Consider the following 19,461-nt stretch of genomic DNA (forward strand, 5'->3'; position numbering starts at 1 on the left):
ATCAGTGAGGCACTGGAGGCACGTATTTCACATTTAAAAGCTTCAGCAGCTTGCTGAATAGCAGGGATGAGACCTGCTGTAGGAGCACTGCCAAAGCTGGACTTTAATGCCAGGTGTAAAGGCCATCTTTGAATCTGGATGAGTGACTGGTTCAGAAGTCCCCCTCTAGGTGGGGGTCACAACCTTATGAACATAAGTCTTCTGGAAAGCTGCTAACACCATTCTCACCGAGCAGATTATGTCAGATCCCCCCTCCCCTCTGCCCACCCCACCTGCACCATCCCCCTCTATAGCCATTGCTGGAGCGAAGCCCCCAGACTAGATTTATCTCTTCATGTCTTTGCATTGGTATTCACTGCTTTTGTGGCACAATGACAAACACAAACCAGCTCCATTTGCAGGCTGCTCCTGGACTGATTATCTCTTAGGAGGTTGCTGCTTGTGCTCTGCCTGTAATGCCAGCTTTTTATTTTCTTCTTTATTAGGCCTCCCTACCACTATTCTTTTCCACAGAAAATGAATAAAGAAGTTTTGTTTGCTGCAAGTTTTCTGTTGCCAGTTGTTGCCCGGCAGGCCAAGCTCAGACTTTCTGTTGCATTCATATAAAGCCCAGCATTATAAATTACCTTATAAACCATATACAGTCCAACCGTATGGCCCCGGCGGTGCCACGGCAGACACAACAAGCCCTGGTTACTTAACGGTGCCCTTAGCTCCTGCCATGCTGTTGTTTCAGCTATCAGGGAGCGCCCAGTTCTGTGCAGACGTATTTTGGATATCATATCTAACCAAAATCAACAGATAGATGGAATAAAAAATAAATAACCTGCATAAGGCTATGATTCAGAATTTGCACAGCCAAAGAGGCCTTTGAATTAAGAGAAACAAAGATGTCCCAGGGTATTTTGGGGATGCTTAGAAGAGGTATCCTTGGAACAAAAGCCTGTTGAAGAACCATGTGTGTTCATATAATTAAATGGGTAAGAACTGATGCAGAAAAGAACCATTCAGTGGCATGTTACCAAATATTGCTGCCACCTCCCCTGTGGTTCAATGGTCCCATGAGCACTGGTCCCATCCTGCCACATCCCTGAATTCAAATTATAATGTAGAAATTAACATGACTGCACTTGCAAATATTTAGTGAGACATTTTTATAGAAGAGATGGTTAGTTCTGTTACTCTTAAACTAGAAGCATAAAATTTGGGAGTTTGGGAATGTAACAATAAATCTCACTCTGAATTGTCCTACTGACATATTTTAGCAAGTTTATTTCAGATCATTGCCAGCATGGGTTCAAACAGATTTAATGTCAGCTGCTTTCTTCCTTTTCACATGTTCTGCTCCTTTTTGTATAAGTTATTGGGGAAAATTTGCCATCTCTTATGACCTTTGAATGTGATGCCAAGGCTATCCCATCCTTGGCACATAGAGCCACCAATCATTTATACAACAAACATCAGCTCCAGCCAACACCACCTCATCCCCAGCTTGACTGCAGCGTGAGGCTTAGGGTTTTGCTGTGTTTGCTCTTCGGTGCTTTGGGCCAAGCGTTCTCTATCGTGCCTTGTATTACTGGCCAAATCTTAATGGAGAAATGGCATTATTAGGAGCTCTCCTCCCCACGTAGATCTCTCTCCTTAGCCCTGCCTGTTACGCAAGTCACCTGGAGGACTTGGCCACGCAGAAATGAATGCTTGGGAAGCACTCGGGAACTTGTTAAGCACACTTACCCTTAATGATGCCTTGGCAGCCATAGGCTGGAAATCTTTTTCCAAAGATTTCCGAACTTGCTTTTTGCACAGCTTCCATCTCTTTCTGACCACAAGTCTTCCCTAAAATGCCAGTGACTCCATGACACATCCCACTAAAAGGGCCCTGTCTGTGCTCTGCAGTACTCTCAGCTCTAGAAATGTTTGTGTTTGTGTGAAGTCACTCGGTGCTTTGACTGCTCAGTGCAAATGAGGCAGAGCCAGGAACACAGGCTACAAATCCAGCAGGTTTATTTTCCCCTACGAGAGACCAGAGCTGAATTTCCAAATGTGATGAATATTTAGATTACAGATGGGACTTTTCTGTCATTGATAACACATCGCACATGCTACATGCAAGGTCCTCTCACATTGTTCCAGAATATAACAGATTTTGTAAAAAAAACAGCCTTCGGTGAATTTTGTCCCTTAATCCCACCTTAATCCCACTCCAGCCTCATTTGACTCAACATCGGGGTTGTGAGTGGGTGGCCGATGCCTGTCAGAGGGTTGGAGGGACTCAGGGTGGCACAAAGGCAGCGCAGCGATTGCTGCCTGATGGTCTGCATCAGAAACACTCAGGCCTGCAGCTTTTTCTTGGCAGCTCTGTCTCATTGCCTGGCTCCGATTACCCTCTTGTTGCAGTTCTTATTACATAATTCCTTTGGGTTAAAAACACTTGGTTTCAGCTTCATGCTGGCCTTTCCACTTGCCTCTGTCCCTGTAAAATCAGGGTGACAAGAGGAGGAGGTGCCGGAGCACTTGGTTGTGCTAAGGTAGGACAGGTGTTCTGCATGGGACCACGTGTGGAAATGCTTCTACCACAGTATGGTGCTCCCAGCCGGAGGGCTCAGGAGTGTGGGGAGGCAGCAAGTGGGTCACGAGACAATCTTTTGTAATTTCTGTGACCTACAAGGGTTATTTATTTTCTCTTTTTTCCTCCTCATGCTCATTTCTGTCCTTCCAAATCATCTATCTGGCTTCTGGTCTTCAGCTCTGCTCCTTCTAGTATTAGTGTGTGTGCTTAGCTTTGCGCTTGGTGTCAGAGATTGCCCCTGCACCGGTTTAAGGATGTGTGTAGGCATTTGGAGGTTTTGCAGATCTTAGCCCCGAGTCCTTCATGGGCACTGCCCGCACGGACACTCGTGGTCCATGAGGAGCCTATTAGCTGCTGCAGTCTTTGCCTGAGGAAGGCCTTCCTTTAGCTTGTTCCAGATAATATTTTGGTCTTTGATAGATTCTACTGAGTACGTAAATCCCTGATAGTCACGGATTGTAACATGAAAGAAAAGGTGAGCTTGGTTTATTTATTAAAGATGTGCCTGAAAGGTCTGAATGCTAAAAAAATACCCTACTGTAGTAAATCTTCTGCTCCTTGGTGTCTGACAACCCTTAGGATGCTTCCGGTACTCAGCTTCTCTGTCTTCACATTTACTCTTTTATGTTATTTGTTTCTAATGTGGCGTTCTGTTTTCCTGCTGTTAAGGATCCTGCCAGCATAAGGAATGCTATTTCTGGTTTCAGCTTTGACTTGGGGCAACCTCTTTATTTCTCCCACCCCTGCAGACAGGGGTGCCTGTAAGACCCCGTGCCTATGTGAGGTCTTACAGATTTGGCCCAACTGGAGTTTTCCTCCCTTTGCTTCACTGCACTTGACTCACCCACATCAAATAGTGCTGAAATTGTTGCTTAATTGGATGGCAATCCTGCTGCCTACCAAGGAAGGGGATACACGGAATTGGGTCCTAAGGATTTGTGACATATTTTGAAGGAAAAGTATTATATTAAACAATCTGTTTAATATAAGGAATACATTAAACGGTCTGTGTGTGACAGCCACGAGGAGCAGGCCATTTAAAAACTGATAAGACTTAAGCGGGGAATACAGCCTAAAAATCAATGACACGGCATGTCCGGAAGGTGGATATAGAAATAGCAAGCATGGTAACTCTTGAGAGGTATCACGTTCCTGGGACTGGGTTGCGCACATTGAGAGTGGTTCAGGCATGGCAACCTCCTCCTCTGGGGCCAAGGGTCCTGCCGCTTCCCAGCACAGGGCCAGCCGCTGCACCCACACTGCTTGGGGATCTCCAGGGATGCGCGTTTGCTTGGAAGAGGCTGGGAAGGTGGTGAGTGGGGTGAGGGACTGCTTGTGCCAAATTAACTGGATCTTATTTTCTTACATGGTGTTCCTGTTTTGACAAGAAGGCAACCAGAGCAGAACCAACGGTGCTTGGGATCTCAACACCACCCGCTGGCTGAAGCACTCCACAGAGCGCAGGGCAAGCAAGGCGAAGGGCGTAGAAAAACATCTGCCCAGGAAAAACATCTGCCTGGGGAATCTCCCTGTGCTCTCCTTGCCCCCTCCAAGGCCGGGGTCCTCTAAGAGGGATAGGTTTTGCTAAAACAAAAGGAGCGATCACAGTCCTTGTGACCATTTGACTCGGGCTGTAAAACCCTGCCTGCAGCCTTCTGGATTAAACCACAAGTGGTAGTTTGCAAGCGAGACTGATCTATTTTGCTTTCCTGGTTATTGCTCCTTTCCCATGTCCAATGACTGATGTAATATATGGACACGTTCAGCAGTGGAAACATGCTGGCATAGGCGAGCTTATCGGGCTGAGGCTCCTAAACTCTGCAATACCACCATTTTCCCCAGTTGAGAAATACCATGGACTAGTCATAGCAAGACTTCTTGATGTGGCTTCTGGAGCACGCATTCTTGGGGCTGTCAATTCTTGCAATATTTATTTTGAAGGCATAGCTGCTAGATCCATGTAACTACGTGCAAATCGCAGCCCTCTCTTGCTTGCCATCTCCTCATCCCCCAAAAAGTTTCTAGCCTTCTTGTCGGAAAAGTCCGAAAAGTCAAACCGTGGGGCAGAAAGCCAAGCGGGGATCCAAAATGGGCTGGGATCTTGGGAGAGCCCCCTTCCCCGTGATTTTTAACACTCCCAGTCCTGTTTTTTCCCCGACACTTGATGCCGCCACCCGGGCGACCTCGGGAGGGTGGCGCGGAGCAGCGGTGCGAAGTCCGGCGGCCGAGCGCTAAAAACAGGCGGCGGCGGCCAGATTTCCCTTGAAAAAGCGGGAGCCTTTCCACGTCCCCGCTTTTATACCGGGCCAGCCCTCGCTCTGCCGGCCCGCGGCGCTGCTCATGTTTTCCACTGGGGGGGGGAGAGGACGAGAGAGGGGAGACCGGGGCGGAGGAGGAACGGGGGCGGGGGGGGGGGGGAAAGTTGCTTGAATTTGCGAGGGGCGAGAGCCGCCGGCGGCGGCGCGCCGCCTCCTTCCACTGGCTGGGGGAGCTGCCAATCTGTGTTGTAATCCTGCAGGAATTTCTGCGGGGTTTAACTGGGAGCCGCGCCGCCGCCGCCGCGCACTCGGGGCGGAGGGAAGGCGGGAGGGAAGGGAGGAAGGAGGCCGGGCGGGCGGGCGGCGGAGCCGGCAGCGCGGAGCCTGCAGCCCGGGCGCCCCAGCGCCGCGCAGCAGCGGTCCCGCCGGGCAGCGGCGGAGCGGAGCGCGGAGCGGAGCGGAAGGAGCGCGGCGGGCCGGAGGGCGCCCGCGGCCCTGCCCCGCGCCCCCCCGGGCGCCGCCGCTCCCCCGTTTCTCCTTTGTGCCCGGCCCCGGGCGGCCGCCGCGGGAATAATGCGGGGCGTGTGGCTGGTGCTCACCGTCAGCTTCGTGGCCTGCGCCTCCGGGCAGCCGGTGAGTGCCGGGGCGGAGGGGTGGGGAGCGGGGGGGGACACGCACGGGACGGGACGGGGGCGACCGCCGCGGCTCCCTCTGCCTAACGCCGGCCCTGCCCTGCGGCATCGGGCCGGTTCGCGCGGGCATCTGTTGATAGCTGATCGCTCTGCAAGCAGCGGGACCCCCCCTCCCCCCAAAAAAGAGAGATCTCTTAAAACCCGCGAAGCCAAGCGGAGCAGCACCCTGCCGCCCTCCAGCGAGCCTCAGCCGAAGTTTGCCGCGACGACCCAGTCGCCTGGCGGCCCCGGAGCCCCCCCCGGTGCCTCTTTCCCTGCAGCCCCGGGTGCGGGGGGCTGCCCGTGGGGCGGCGCGGCGTTAGGTCTGGGAGCCTTCGGGGCGCTGCGTCCCGCGGGGCTTCGTACCGGTCCCGTCCCGGCCCTGCGCTGGAGACGGGAGCGTCTCCTGGCAAAATCAACCCGCCCCGGCCGCTTGCTAAAAAGAGGGGGGAAAAAAAAAAAAAAGCAAGCTGTAACTAGCCTCGGCTGCTCGGCTCAGGACCCCCCAAAACCTTCGGGTGCGCCGCGGTGCTGCGCCTCTCCTTGCGCGGGTGCGCAGCGCTGCGCGCCTCCCGGCCGGCCGCCAGTGCCGACTCCGCGGAGCCCGAGCCTGCCGCCGGCCCTTCCCGTACGGGCGTGCTGCAAGAGGCAGGGATAATGCCGCTGTTGACACTTTTTTCCGAGCCACAAGTGTATTTGCTAACCGGAGACCTCTGCTTAATGCAATTAACTCGGTTGCCGGGATTTGTACCTCTGGAAAAGCCACTCTCCGGCGGAGCGCTCCCAGCCTTTCTCCTCACGGAGCTGGCGAAGGCTGGCCAGAGGGTTTTAGTCTTTTCCATCGGTGGAACTGAGATTGTCTTGAGGGAAGGGGACATGCAAATGGCACGGTTGCAGTGTTTGGGCAAATGTTAGGAAATAATAAATTGAGGTTTCAGTATGAAATTAAAAAAAAAACACATGACAATTTAATCCAATTAAAATGAGCTGCTCCACTGAACTAAATAATGTCACTAGCTCAGGTTAACTTTTGAAGTTGTCTAGCTATTGTATAAATTAGCCCAAGTCGCAGCCTTTGTGAAATCTGGCTCATCGTTAGGGATTTCTTAGGATACAATTGCAAAACGCTTTTCTTAAGGACTAACTAAAACGGGTTGTGTAGAATACTGACTCCTGGTTCCGCTAAGTATAACTGCACTGAGAAACACCCTTGGCTAACGAGGTACAATATACTTTAATTTTACAGAAATGCTGTTATTACGAAGTTGTCTCTGTAGTAGTAGCTGCAGTGTAGTAACTATTAAACTGCCACAGTAATTAGTAAAGTATGAAGTTTTATGTTTTTTTTGCCTTAGGATGAACATGCTGCGGCAGCGTGAGGCGGGTTGTCAGGGTGTACCCGAGCAGCATGGTTTGGGGAGCAAGGGGGAGAGTGCGGCCAGGGGGAGCCTGCCTGGCCCTGGGGCAGTACCCTCCCCGCTGCCAGAAAGTTGTGGAGAGACTGGGAAAGTAAAGGGAGGGTGGGTGTTTTCCTTAACCCCCCCCCCCTTTTTTTTCCTTATGCTGTCTGGCAGTGATGACGCACTCCCTTAAGGTAGGATTTTGTGGACTGGTCTCTGGGAAAAGATAGATGCCAAATCTGTCGTCTGCACAGAAGGCTGTCCTGGTCGTAAGAGGAATTTTATATGGATGCTTAAAAAAAACCTGCTGGCTCTCTGGAGTGCTGACAAGTAGTTTTAGTTCTAAATTTCTTCTCTTCTGTTTGATTCTGCTATTTATTTTTATTACCTAGGCAAAGCTGTAAGGTAGAAATCTTTCTGATGAAGTAAATTATCTGGGAGTTTTTTTGAGAAGGGGAAGGGAAGGCAGTAGGAGATTTTGTTTCCTAAAGCAGTGAGTGCCCGGTGTTAGCTTCATGTAACCAACAAACCACTTTATTGGGGTGGACCAAGGCGATGTTAGAGCCATGTTAAAGAAGTACTGGAAGCGAGACCTGCCGCTGAAGCTGGGAGCGGTTTGTCGGTGCTGGGTGCGTGCTATGTGGGCTGTTGCGCTGCTGATGCGCTCCGGTGCACCGTGCCACCTCCCCTGGGGGAGCAGCTGTCTGGGAACGTGGTGGGGAGGCAGAGGGCGAGGGGGAGCTCGACCTGTTTGTGCCAACCTGTGCGTAGTGGCAAGAGTTGCCCACATCAAAGCTGGTGGGTGGATTGCAGCCAGGGTTTGCGGGGTGGTTTGCTGCCATCAGCACGGTGTGCGGTGAGACGTCAGATTAGAGTGGGGTCTGGTAACATCAGCGGGCCTGGAAGGACATGGGGGATTCACCCAAGCTTGCCTGAATGGCAAAAAATATGCTTTTTGGCTGTCTTGAAGGCTTCCTGGTTTGCATTTAGGAGAGGGAAAGAGAGAGTCATGAACCCACTGGAAAGAAAAGGCAAACTCTGTGAGTGAGAGGCCTGATGTGCCTTTTAAAAGGTTGGGTCCAGTCCTGATGATAGCAGGAGTCAGCTCTTGCTGATTTTAATAGCACCAGAGAGCAGTGCCAAGTATCCAGCTGTACTTGTCAGCTCCCATTTGGAAGAGGCTGACAAACCTTTCCGTTTCATCCTGATTCACAGCAGTGGGACAAATGGTTTTCCAGAGCTTGTGTGATGGACAAGTCCTCTCTGCAAGCCCAAATGCGTGCTGGGAAACTTTGCTGGCTAGCAGGTTGTTCTGCGTATCGCAGCGTTATAGCGCAGCTCTCCTAACAGAAGGTTAATCATGTCTCTCCTCTTCCTCAGTGAGGTTTCTGGAGTTTGGAGACTTTGCTTCATGTCAACAGTGTGTGTGTGGGGGGTGTTGGTTTTTAGGTTTTCAGTAAAAAAGAGCACTGAAGCATCAACATCAACTGGGTGGTCTTTCTGTTCTGTAAGCATCTGAGGACTGTTTTGTTGGCATAAATGTAGTTATTGAAGGATGATCCAAGGGTAATATTTGGTATATTTTTCAGAAATATTTAGTATTTTAGAAGCATGATGCTATAATTTTCCTGCATTTGTTTCTAATGGTTGCTTTGCTTTTGGAATTTGGAAAATTAATACTGTGTTGGAGAGGAGGAATGTTGTGTTTTTTATGAAAAATGCAGCTAGACTTTGGAGATAGCAATTAGGGGAGAAGAGAGAAGAAGAGCTGAAGAGGTAGGTGGCGTTTCAGATTTATATGCCATGCATGTATCTCCTAAGAGTGCTAAACCTGCATTGCCGAGTAAGTTCCAAAGAACGGTAGGAAATGTTTTAGTCTTAATTTATTTCCACCCTTCCTCAACTCGTGAGCTTTTCCTTCTCACTGTAGAATTAATAAAGAGCCACTCGTTGCTTTTTGTAGCTTGGCAGTGCCTGGAATCGGCCAGCAGCTTCTGCCATGGCTGCTTCCCTTGCTCTGGCTGAACATCTGGGTGCTCCCATCCCACAGCTGCCTGCACTGCCATGCACTGGAAATTTGGGAGAGCTCTAGGTTTTGCCACTAGTCTCGGGTATTACAATGCTGGTGCTGCAGTGAAGCCGCCCCTTATCTGGATGTGGTCAGGAGCCACTTTCTGGGAATAGGTTTCCCTCCCAGGTTAGCTGATCTTTTAAAAATTAAAGGACAGATGATTCTTGACCCAAGATCAAACACTGAAGCAATTTCTCTTTTTAATATTTTAGCCTCAAGGTCTGCATTGGAATTGACTTAATATTCAGGCCTAAAGTGCAGAGATGTTTTCTCTGCATTTTTTTCTAGATTCTTATCGAGGAAGTAGATGAGAACCTTGTCTTCAGGAACAAGTTAGGGCAAATATTTTGGGGTTTGAAGTCAGGTACTGGGATTACGGTTCTTGGGCAGATGATACTTGTGTGGTAAGTTTGAGGCAATTGCTGTAGCTAATGGAATAAGGATGGTGGACTTTGGAGAATGAGCTGTAAGTGCGGGGTTTGTTTGAAGTTTTGATGGATTTAAGTCTCTGTGGTCCTAATCTTAAATGTAATCTCAGGATGACCAGATCAAGGCCTGGTTTCATGACTAGCAGAGGTCAAAGCCTAATTTCTTGGCTAGCAGAGGTGTGAGTTATGAGAAGCCCCACAATCTAAAACCTCCAGAGAGGGTGGTGGAGAGCTGCCGGCCATTCTTGTTCATGTTGGGATCATGGTGTTTTGGCAGGGGATCCTGAGCTGGAGAAGAACTTGTTCCTCCCTGCAGCAGTTGAGCTCCCTGTGGAGCAGCCGGCTGTTTGCAGGGCTCTCCGTTTGCCCTGCTCTTCATGGCCAATTGTCTTTATAAAACATCAAGCAGAGGCATCTGGATGGCATTTGTTAATTACATTATCTCACCGAATTGACTTTTGCCATTGACCAGTTTAAACATTTTCCTTATGGCAAAGAATTACAGGCTTTAGTAAGGCTCAGTGGCTGAACAAAGGGCTCTTGTCTAGTTACGGAAAAGTACTCTTTTGTCTTCTGAATAGATTTGACTACAGTTTTTAACAGAAATGTTGTGTTTGAGACTGGCAAGCTTATTCGAGGCCCCATATAAGACCCTACTTGAATATAAGTCATAAAAGATGCCCTCTGTGCTGCTGCATTTGAGAGAGGATGCACAAGACGTGAGCAAGGAATTTGGTCCACATTCAAGTTGCTTCACTCCCTGTGTCGGAGCAAGTATGAGAGAATTACTTTAGGTTGTTCTGCCAACAGGTTGTTTGGTTATCTTTGGTTCATGCTTACAAGGCAATGATAAACTATCTAAAATCTTTTCAGGACTAGTAATTTATTTGTAGATAACGTGGCACTATTCATTGATTTGGGAACAAGATTTCTCTTGCTCACATGGAAGTATAATTTGCAATCTCTTGAGTAAAGAATGCATTAGTGTTTGACCCTGTAATAATGACAGTTCGCTCTATGTATGTTGTTTTCTTTATTAGCTCAGCCCTGAGGGATGCTTTCAAAAGCATACTACATATTTAGGCAGAAATACAAAATACATGTAATCCTCAAAAGTATTTGAAAACTGATTGCAGTAGGAGAAAAGATACCGTTTAACAATTGTTTGCAACAAGTGCTTTTTGCACTGAACAAATTATTTTTGTTGATGTCTCAAGTAGGGGGTTCATTTACAGTGAAATAATGACTAATAGGGTGGTGATGAATCTGCAAAACTTGGCCTTGTCTGTAGACAGCCTGTAAGTGTGTCATGTAAGCCATGCTTAACTAAACCCTGAGCTGGACGCTCCGTCTGAAAACACTCTTTTTAGTTTACATATAAACAAGTTCTTCAGAAATCTCCCTTCTAAGCTAAATTGTTTTGTTCTAAAGGTGAATTGATCTGGAAAGTTCAAATAAAAACCTATTTGGCTGTGTTTGAGTTGTGAGCATGAAGATAAATACATATTTTGTACTCTTATTAATGGTAGGGGGACAAAGGGACTTGCAGAAGGTCAAACAACCTGTGGTGTATGCAGGAGCTGAAACAAAATGTTCAGAAAATAGCATGGTGATTAACAACCAGAATATATTGTCTGTATTTAAATATTATGTTGTCAGACATGTTTTGTTCCTGCTTGATTCACTGTAATAAAGCATAATTTTCTCTAGAGGTGCTTCCACACTAATGGAGGTCGCTTGTCACCTTTCAGATCAGTGTGAAGTGGCCCATCCTTATTTTTTGAAGTGTATTTCAGAAGTGTGACTGTAATGGTCTCGCAGAGCTGTTAGAAACACTGCTGCTAAAGCAATATAGCCCGGGAGGGGAAGTACTTCTCGGGGAGCAGTTGTGTGTGAGATGGGTGTGGCCTCAAGGCTAAGGATGTTTCGGGAGAGAAGAAAAAATGTAATGTGCTTGGTGCCACATGAATGAATAACCTGATTAGGTCTTCCGTCTCTCCTACCTTCCCCAGGATCCTCTCTGGTATGTCTGCTTGTGTCCCTCCATTAGTTACACAAGTAGAAGCAAGCTTTCCTCTTTCTCTGGGCTGAGCTGCATTACTTCCAGCTGTGGTGACTCTGCGGTACCCGCAGGGACAGCTGGCTGGACACAGCAGCTAGGCGGCACAGCTATGACCAGCCAAGCCCTGCACATCTGATCTCTTTTGGCTTTAGGAGCTGAGTCTTGTTTGCTTTTCGGACTGGGGTCTCCGGGGGAAGGCTAATAATGGGTTTGAATACATGGTGTATCTTGCAGTCTGCAGAGAGATGTCCAGGAGACAGATTCTTCCTTTGAGTTGTTTATCCATGCTCGCTCTGGATTTGGAGATCCCAGAATCCGTATGTCACTTAAACTGATTACCAGGTGAAAGCCTCCACAAAGCCTTTCCTTTCAAATCCCTTTCAAGTGTTGTGCAGTTCCATGTTCAAATATGCAGGTGCAGATGTGTGACATTGATGGTGTTCTTATTATTTAAAATGGAAACCTGAAAGGGAAGCAAAGCGGAAAGGTGAAGCTAGTTCAAAGTAATGGAAATGCATCGTCACTGGGACATCCAAAAATCAAGCTTCTGTTGAATATAAATTTGTGACATTGCATAAATAAAAATAGGTATGGCTTAGCCCTATAAATAGTAATACTGTATAGTTCCTGCAGCAAGAATGTGCATAAAATAATGTTGCTGAGAAGCAAGATTCCGAGTTTTCTGTGGAAGGAGGGTTGCAGAACATCCAGGTCCTGTCCTGGCCGTGGGACTGCATCCTCTCCCAGTCGGGAGCTCAGAGGCGCTCTGCACTTGCCACTGGTGGCAGTGCAAGCACAGTGAATGGGAGTTTGCAGCGAGGAGAAGGAGCATCTATGAACAGGGTGCATGAAATTTGGTTATGTTAGTAACTGGCTTGCGTAAGGCTCATTGTAAGAAGGTGAAAAGTTCTCAACTGCTGTGGCAGCATATGACGTTAGAATATTAATGCTTTAGGATCATTAGTGACTGAAGCATCTGTAGCATGTGGAACTCACAAATCTCTTTACATGGTAGAACAAGAAAGATGACTGGTACTGGAGGTACATAGGAAAAGTTACTAAAGTGCCATGTGTATCTTCTAAATTCTTGGTTTTGGTGTAGTTGCTTGAAATTTTTCAGTCGTGCTCTTCAGTAATTTCTCATCTGTGAAGGCTAATTTTTTTTAATGTAACATCTAAAATGCCATGAAACGGAACTTCTTGGAGTATGTTTGAAATTATGTGTTCATAGAGACTGTCTTCCACAGAGCATTCAGCACTGAGGCTCTCTGCAGCCATTGCAGTTCTAGCTTGGAAGGTCTTTGAAACTGTGTGTGTATTTTATATAGATCTTTATTCTACATAGATCTCTATTTTACATATATTTTTGTTTGATATACTTTTGTTTTTGTATATCTTTTATGAAGGGCAGTGTGTCTTTCAAGTGTTAGGAAAAGAAATGCCCTGCAGAACGTGAGGAGGACTGCCAGTTAAATAAATGGAACAAAACTGCTCTCAAAATTGTCTTAATAATTCTCCTGGCCTGAATTAGGATGGGAAGAGCAGCTTCTCTGACCTTACTTACCAGGGGAAAAAAAAATCCTTAAACAGAAAGTGGTCTTTACAAATGGTTTTCCTCTTGTTTCTCCACTTGTGATTTAATACAGTAATTTCATAGTTTTCCTGCCTAAGTATGATTTGATCCTCTGTAGCTCCCACAGGTGCTTTTGGTTTGATTCTCCAGCATAGCCTTCCCTCTGCCCTAAAGGCCCTGGTAAGGAGACATGCATGGTTGTTGCTGCAAAATGTAAAGAAGTTGGAAAAATTTTGTTCTAAAGAGAAAAACTGGGAATAGTGGTTAGTATAGGTCTGTACCGTGCCTGGCCTGGCTGGGAGGTCACACCAGGGCTGTTGTGACCCAAATGGATTCCTGGCTCGGCTGAATTTGTCTGTCCGTATTGCAGCTTGGGCCAATTAGGTTTCCCTTTTCTTCCCTTTTGACCAAAACGCTTCGGTGGACATGTCTGTCTGCTGCATGGAAACATGGCAGAGGTCTCCAGAAGTTTCCAGAGAGTTTGGCAGTGAGCGGGAGGTGGGTGAGGAAGCCCAGTGGCAAACCATGAGACAGTTTCTGCTCTTCTGGTAAGAGCTGTGGTCCTTCCTGTGGAGCAGCGTAGAGCATCTGTTGGTGTGCAGAGGGGAGGGATGACACGAGGGTGTTGAAGAAGTGGTAACTCTGAAAACCGACTATAAAAAAATATACCATTTATCAGACTTATCTCCAACCTATTGAATCACATTTGGATTCGTCATTGCTGCTTAGTGGCCTGACCGTGCAGAGTTTGAGGTGAGGAAAGTAGGTACCATGGACCCCTGTTAAAAAGAGACTTACTTCCTTAAAGCACTGGGTTCTGGAGGAGACAGGGCATTAAAACTGAGTATGACTGGCTGTCTCCAGTCATGCTGCCTATTGGAAAATTTTTTTCTCTCTGGTAGCGTTTAGCCCGAGCAGCGGTGACCTGCTGAAAAGCAGGGCTGTGGTCTGCAAGGGAGGGGACGCAGAGGATCAGGCTTAGGCTCAGTAATAAATAGCCTTTCTGCTGGGGTGGGGAGGCAGAGGTGTGCCTGTGCCACCATGCTGGGGCTTCATGGGGTGGGGGGAACTTCTGAGCTCCTGATCATGCAAGAGCATTGGGTCTAAAATGGTTTGAGACAATACTCTTAATAGTATTGCTGTACTGAAAATGCTACTTCTTGTCTGTTTTGTAACTGTAGGGCATTAGAAAGGGGAAATGACCTTTCTTTCCTTTTGTTCCCGTTCTCACTGTGATTCACAACCTGAAAAGCTTATTCTACCCTTGGCTGGTCCGGGGTTTTGTGCTTTCACTAATGCTGCCTTCTTGACCGTATCTCTCCCACTTAACCAAGAGCAAGTGACTTGGCCTCTTGATGTAGGTCTCTTCTCTGCACCTGGTGGCATAAATTGTCATATACCAAGGGCCAGATAAACTTAGAAGTTATACAGGTTTCCTGATACCTTTTTTTGAGAACCGTAAATCTTGCCTGTGTGTTAAAGAAGTATTCTGGGCTTGTGAATATTTAGTAATGCTGCTGAGGTCATGTGCCTATTTTTTTTTTTTTATTCTGACCTTCTCTATCTGCACTGGAAGAATTAGGCAGCTTTGGGTCATGAGAGAAAAAAAAATCTTGGTTTGGGAAAAGATGTGGTGCTTCTATGATATAAAGACAGGAGTCTCTGAAACTTCACCATGTTACTTCTTGCTGTTTCACTTTAACATCTGAGGATCTTATCTCTACTGGTTTAACTGTGTAAAGGTATTTGACTTAAGGAACCTGAGGAAGAGTGAGGAGAACACTTCTTCTGGCAGATGCTGTCAGTCTCAAAAAAAAGTAGGTAGGATCCCTTGTCATGAAGACTGTGGCTGTACAGACAGTCAGAGCTGGCACAATTCCTGTGTAGCAGAGTAGCTCACATGACATTCCTGTATTTGTGATCAGAGATGAAGGGGTCCTAAGGGAGGATTAGCAAGAGTATTTTGGGGGATTTCTCTGTGGCTTCCTAGAGATGCACAGAAAAAGCTAATCTCTCTCTCTCTTTCTTGTTATTTAATTCAGCTAACCTAATTGGAAGGCCTCCTTAGAGCAGTCTCTGGCAGCTAGCTGTAGCAGCTATACAATTAGTAGTGTCACCTAACGGGAGAGCAAAACAAGCAGTGGTAGGAAACTGGAGGTGGATGTTTCTGTGTATCTCAACAGCCCTCCCAACAGCCAAGCTTGCTGGAGTGAACTCAACTGTGAATTCCAACAGCTTTAAAAAAAGGGGAGAAAGTCTGACTTTTTAAAGACTTAAAATTCTGAATGCCTTGATTTTCTTATTACCAGTTTTGTTATGCTGTTAAGCTACACAAAAGATGGATTTGACCCCTGAGTTACTGTTTTGGCTATATAACTCCCTTTTACTCCGTGAAGCATTCAGTTTTGGGCTTTTTACATTGTTGTAGTTAATTTACAGATTAATATATTAATGGAATTTTACACAGACGTGACTGGATGTGAGGGCTGGTAGGTTCTATTGCCCATTCCTTGGGCGTGAGCTGTCAGGTTGGGTGGGGAAGAGGTGTATAATTAAATGCTTTGTGTATCTGGGGACAGTTCTTTGGCCTTTGCTCTCCCAGCTTGACTACCAGAGTATGCTTTATTTGGGGATAGCCCTGAAGCCCATTAAGAGCAGGAGCTGGCGTGGAGGAGAGCATCAGCCCTGGGGCTGACCGTGCTCTGGCAGGGCAGGAGGTGAGGGAGCTGGTGCCAGTGATGCTCCCTGGCTGCACAGTTCAGGCCTGAATGTAGGCACCAGAGGGCAGAGACAGGTTTGCATTTGAATCTCCAACTTGGCACTTTCCAGCTTCGCGTCATTAATTACTGTGATGCTAATGCCATTTAGCTGTAGATGTATATTCAGGGAGTGTTTAGTTAAGAGTATGTGTGGGGCAAGTCATAATTTCCCAATCTGTGTGGAATTATGTGGTTGTCATATTTGAAGTGTAGGTACCCCATAGTTAGAAAGGATGGATTTTGGAAGTGTCGTTAACCTAGTGGCATGTGTCAGGGACTGGAAAATGTAGGCTATTTATAATTATCCACAGGTGGAGAGGGAGGCAGCAATGCACAGTACTAGTAATAATTATCAGCAGTACAGAAGTTCATTTCTGAAGCTGTTGAGTCTGATGCACTAAAAAGTATGTGATTTGAAGTCTGGCTCAGCCTTCAGATGGAGCCGTTCAAAGGCGTCCTGACCTAATTTTGCTGCGGAAGTGTGCAAACCTTCCTCATTCCCCTAATTTCTCACAGAAAGTTTCAATGATAAAGTCTTCATCCCCTACACGTGCATATATTTTACTGCAGAGCATTTGAAAAAGAGCAGCTATTACAAGCCAGGTGGTAAATATAGCATGCAGCTTAAGAGAAATGACCTTCAATTAAGCAGAGGTGGGCCCTTCTCTTGTGCTTTGCAGTTGTCAATTAGCTTTCCTTAAGACATTTTTTATTTGCTGGGGCTTTTTGTGACTAATTGCAAAGCCTGAAGTGCAGAGCTGGCTCTGAGTGTATGAGTAAAGACTTCATGTTATGCTGAACATCTCTAAAATGTGAAGCAGCTTGTAAATAAGTTTGCTTTCTTTTCCAAGGAAATAAATCATTAAATTATAAAACATTGTCCACGGAGCTATGTAAATTTACTGGCTAAAGTATATAGCATAAATGCTTTGACTTTCCTTTGAATAAATCAAAGCAGATGTAATGACATTATGTCTTAATGGGCTTTTGTCTTCAAAAGAAAATGGGGAAAAAATAAGTCTGTTTTTCAGTGGTGGTACAATAGAGCATGCTACAGCGATGGGTAGTGCTCCATGTTATTGTCTGTTTAGCTGCAGGCTGTTTTTATCAGAAGATAAAAACTAACTAAGCAACCTGAACTGAGGGTTTTTAAATTCTGTCTAACCTGTCACTTGTACGTTTTCTCATGCCATTATCACTGCAGTGGTGGTGTAAGACTACCGGTTTCCTACCAGAAATGTCGCTTTTTGTTCAGTGTGGGTTTTTTGACTTGTGCTAATGGTATTTTTGAGCAATGCTGTGCAGTACATGGTAACTATAGTGCACTTAGTTGTAATCTGTATCTTAAGTTCTATACTTGCTCTTTTTCTCTGTAATCTCTTGTGCTTCCAACCTCATTAGACTGTTCTTTTTTTTTTTCCTTCCCCTTTCTCCCTGCTGCTTTTGTGCTGTCAGGCAAGCCAGGTAACTGTTAGCATTGGCACTGCTCTTCAGTCTCATGTTGCAAGTACAAGATCCAAGAGCAGAAGAAAAGGTGGATGAAAAACTAGGCCTGCTCTGGTTCTTTGCCCACCCTCAGGAATCCCGCTCGCGGCAGTGAAAAGCGGGGAGCGGGGGGGACGGACAGTTGGGAGTGACCAAAGTACTGGCAGAGGTCTTGGTGGGGAGGAGATGTTGGATTGCTGGCATGTCTTGGCCAGGCCATAGTTCAAGGAAAAACCTGGAGGTGACAGGTCTGGTGTGGAAAAAAGTCCCAGTATCAGGGGTACTAGGCTCCATCTTTGACTCGTCAGCTGTGCCTGTTTGACAGCACTGGAGCACGCAAACCAAGTGTTTAAGCAGATGTGGATGATTTGAGCACCGCATCCCTCATCCCCTTTGGTTTTTGGAAAGTGAGTGTGTGGAGCCAAACTTTGCGGCTTGGCATTTCTCTCTGCTCTTCAGGTTTTTTTGGAAGCCTTTGTATTTCCCTCTCAGACTGGAGAAGGACAGGAACGGTGGGTGCAAAGTGCTGATGAAGCCAGTGCTCCTCCTCTGTCCAACAGCATCACTTCAAAACTTACTTTAGTGCAAATCACCCTTTGGCTGTTTAAGTGATCAGTAACTGTGCTTGCTCAAATGGAGGGGGAGCCGGCTGAAGTTAGGATTAGTTGGAGAAATATCAGGTTACTGAGGGCACTGTATTCAAGGTGACAGCTGCTTTCCTTATGCTATACTGAAACAAAATACCTCAAACCATTCAACAGAGCCTCACCAAATACATTAACCTCAGTGCTTTTACTCTTTCCACAAGTTGGTGGAATACTTAGCACTGTAGGCTAATGAAATATTGGAGTGCTAATCTCTTTCCATGGATACCAGAGGGGAAAATGTTGAGTATTGCTACCCTGAGAGCATGGGCGTATGCTTGCACCAATGAAGATTTTCAAGGCAGGTGGTGCAGGGAGGTAAGCGGTTTCTCCCTGGGGTGCACCCGCTGTAGGTCCTGAGCACGGCATGGGGGGGAAGAGGAAGGGTGGGCTCCAGTGTGCCCGGGGGGATTATCTGTGGCTCAGCAGCTGCTGTCTGGATGCTTCTCCATACCCTGCATGGTGAGCAACCTGTTAACACGACCCTTTCTCCCTCCCCACCCCTTTCGAGGTATTTACGCTTGCCCTTAAGTAACCATTTCTTTCTTTGGCTACTTAAGCTGACACACGCTGAGATACTCAGGGGTGAAAAATGGGAGGTGCTACTCGAAATAGCGTTGATGTGCTGTTTGGGGGAAGCATGTTTGAGGAGCAGGCTATGAGAGTCGTCTCTGAGCTCTATTTATACCTCCCCTCTAATAATACTAGTTTATTTTATTTTTAAACAAAAACTCTTGTGGGTGTCTTAGCCACAGAAAACCACGAAAATACCTTGCTGGGTTGTGGATACAGTTTGCTTCCAGTGATGAAGGGCAAGCATGCATGGAGAAGAGGTTTACACGGAAGTGTAAGATAAATGAAGACCATGAGAAATTACTAGTCCTGGGCTTTATTGTGGGACTGTGACTAAAGGTTTAAGAATCATCCTCTGGTACAAAGCCTTTTCTTAGTAGGTTCCTCTTCAGAGAAAACCAGTCTTAGGCTTGCTTTTTGGATTGGCAGAGCCATGCTCCAAGAGCAGTCAGGGGGCTGTAAGCCATGGTTTCCTTCAAGGCAGAGGGATCCCTTTCCCAGGCCTCTGCAGAAGCGTGTGCTGCAACAGACAGCTTCAGAGGTTGAATTGGGAAGCTTGAATCCATAAAGACAGCAGGCATGAGAGATTTAAAAATTGCGGCAGGGAAAGGCGAGAATAATTGTCTAATTGCTGAGCCTCACTGCACAGAAAATGTAGCTTTAGCTGACTGCCACATCCCCTTTCTGGTTAGTATAGGCAAGAACAAGGAGCAAAAGGACTCTGAGAAAATTACCTTGATTAAACTTGACTTACAGAGGTCTGATGAGGATTTTCACTGAGTGCATTTTAAGAGATGGCTGTAAAAGCCTGAGGCAGATGCAGGTGCAGCTGCAGCAGGAGGGAAGGTGGGCAGTCTCCAGCTGCAGGGTTTGCAGGAGGCTCCTTCCCCATCACCAGCTCCCTCCATGCAGCCCTCCTGTTCCTCCAGGCTGCCAGCACGGCTGGAAACCTCCCTTTTCCCTGGCCA

The 19,461-nt window shown here is 46.9% G+C and overlaps 1 protein-coding gene across 1 annotated transcript in view; it reads left to right on the forward strand.

Annotated features, from left to right (window-relative positions):
• The first annotated feature begins 5,136 nt into the window (after positions 1-5,136).
• Positions 5,137-19,461, forward strand: part of SDC2 (syndecan 2) — a 59,268-nt gene continuing 44,943 nt past the window's right edge. Inside the window, exon 1 of the mRNA XM_075085455.1 lies at positions 5,137-5,460. Within this exon, the coding sequence (XP_074941556.1) occupies positions 5,401-5,460 (60 nt within the window). The 5' untranslated portion in view covers positions 5,137-5,400. The remainder of the gene's footprint in view (positions 5,461-19,461) is intronic.

This window comes from Phalacrocorax aristotelis, chromosome 2 (genome assembly GCF_949628215.1).
Source record: "Phalacrocorax aristotelis chromosome 2, bGulAri2.1, whole genome shotgun sequence".
Classification (NCBI taxonomy): Eukaryota; Metazoa; Chordata; class Aves; order Suliformes; family Phalacrocoracidae; genus Phalacrocorax; species Phalacrocorax aristotelis.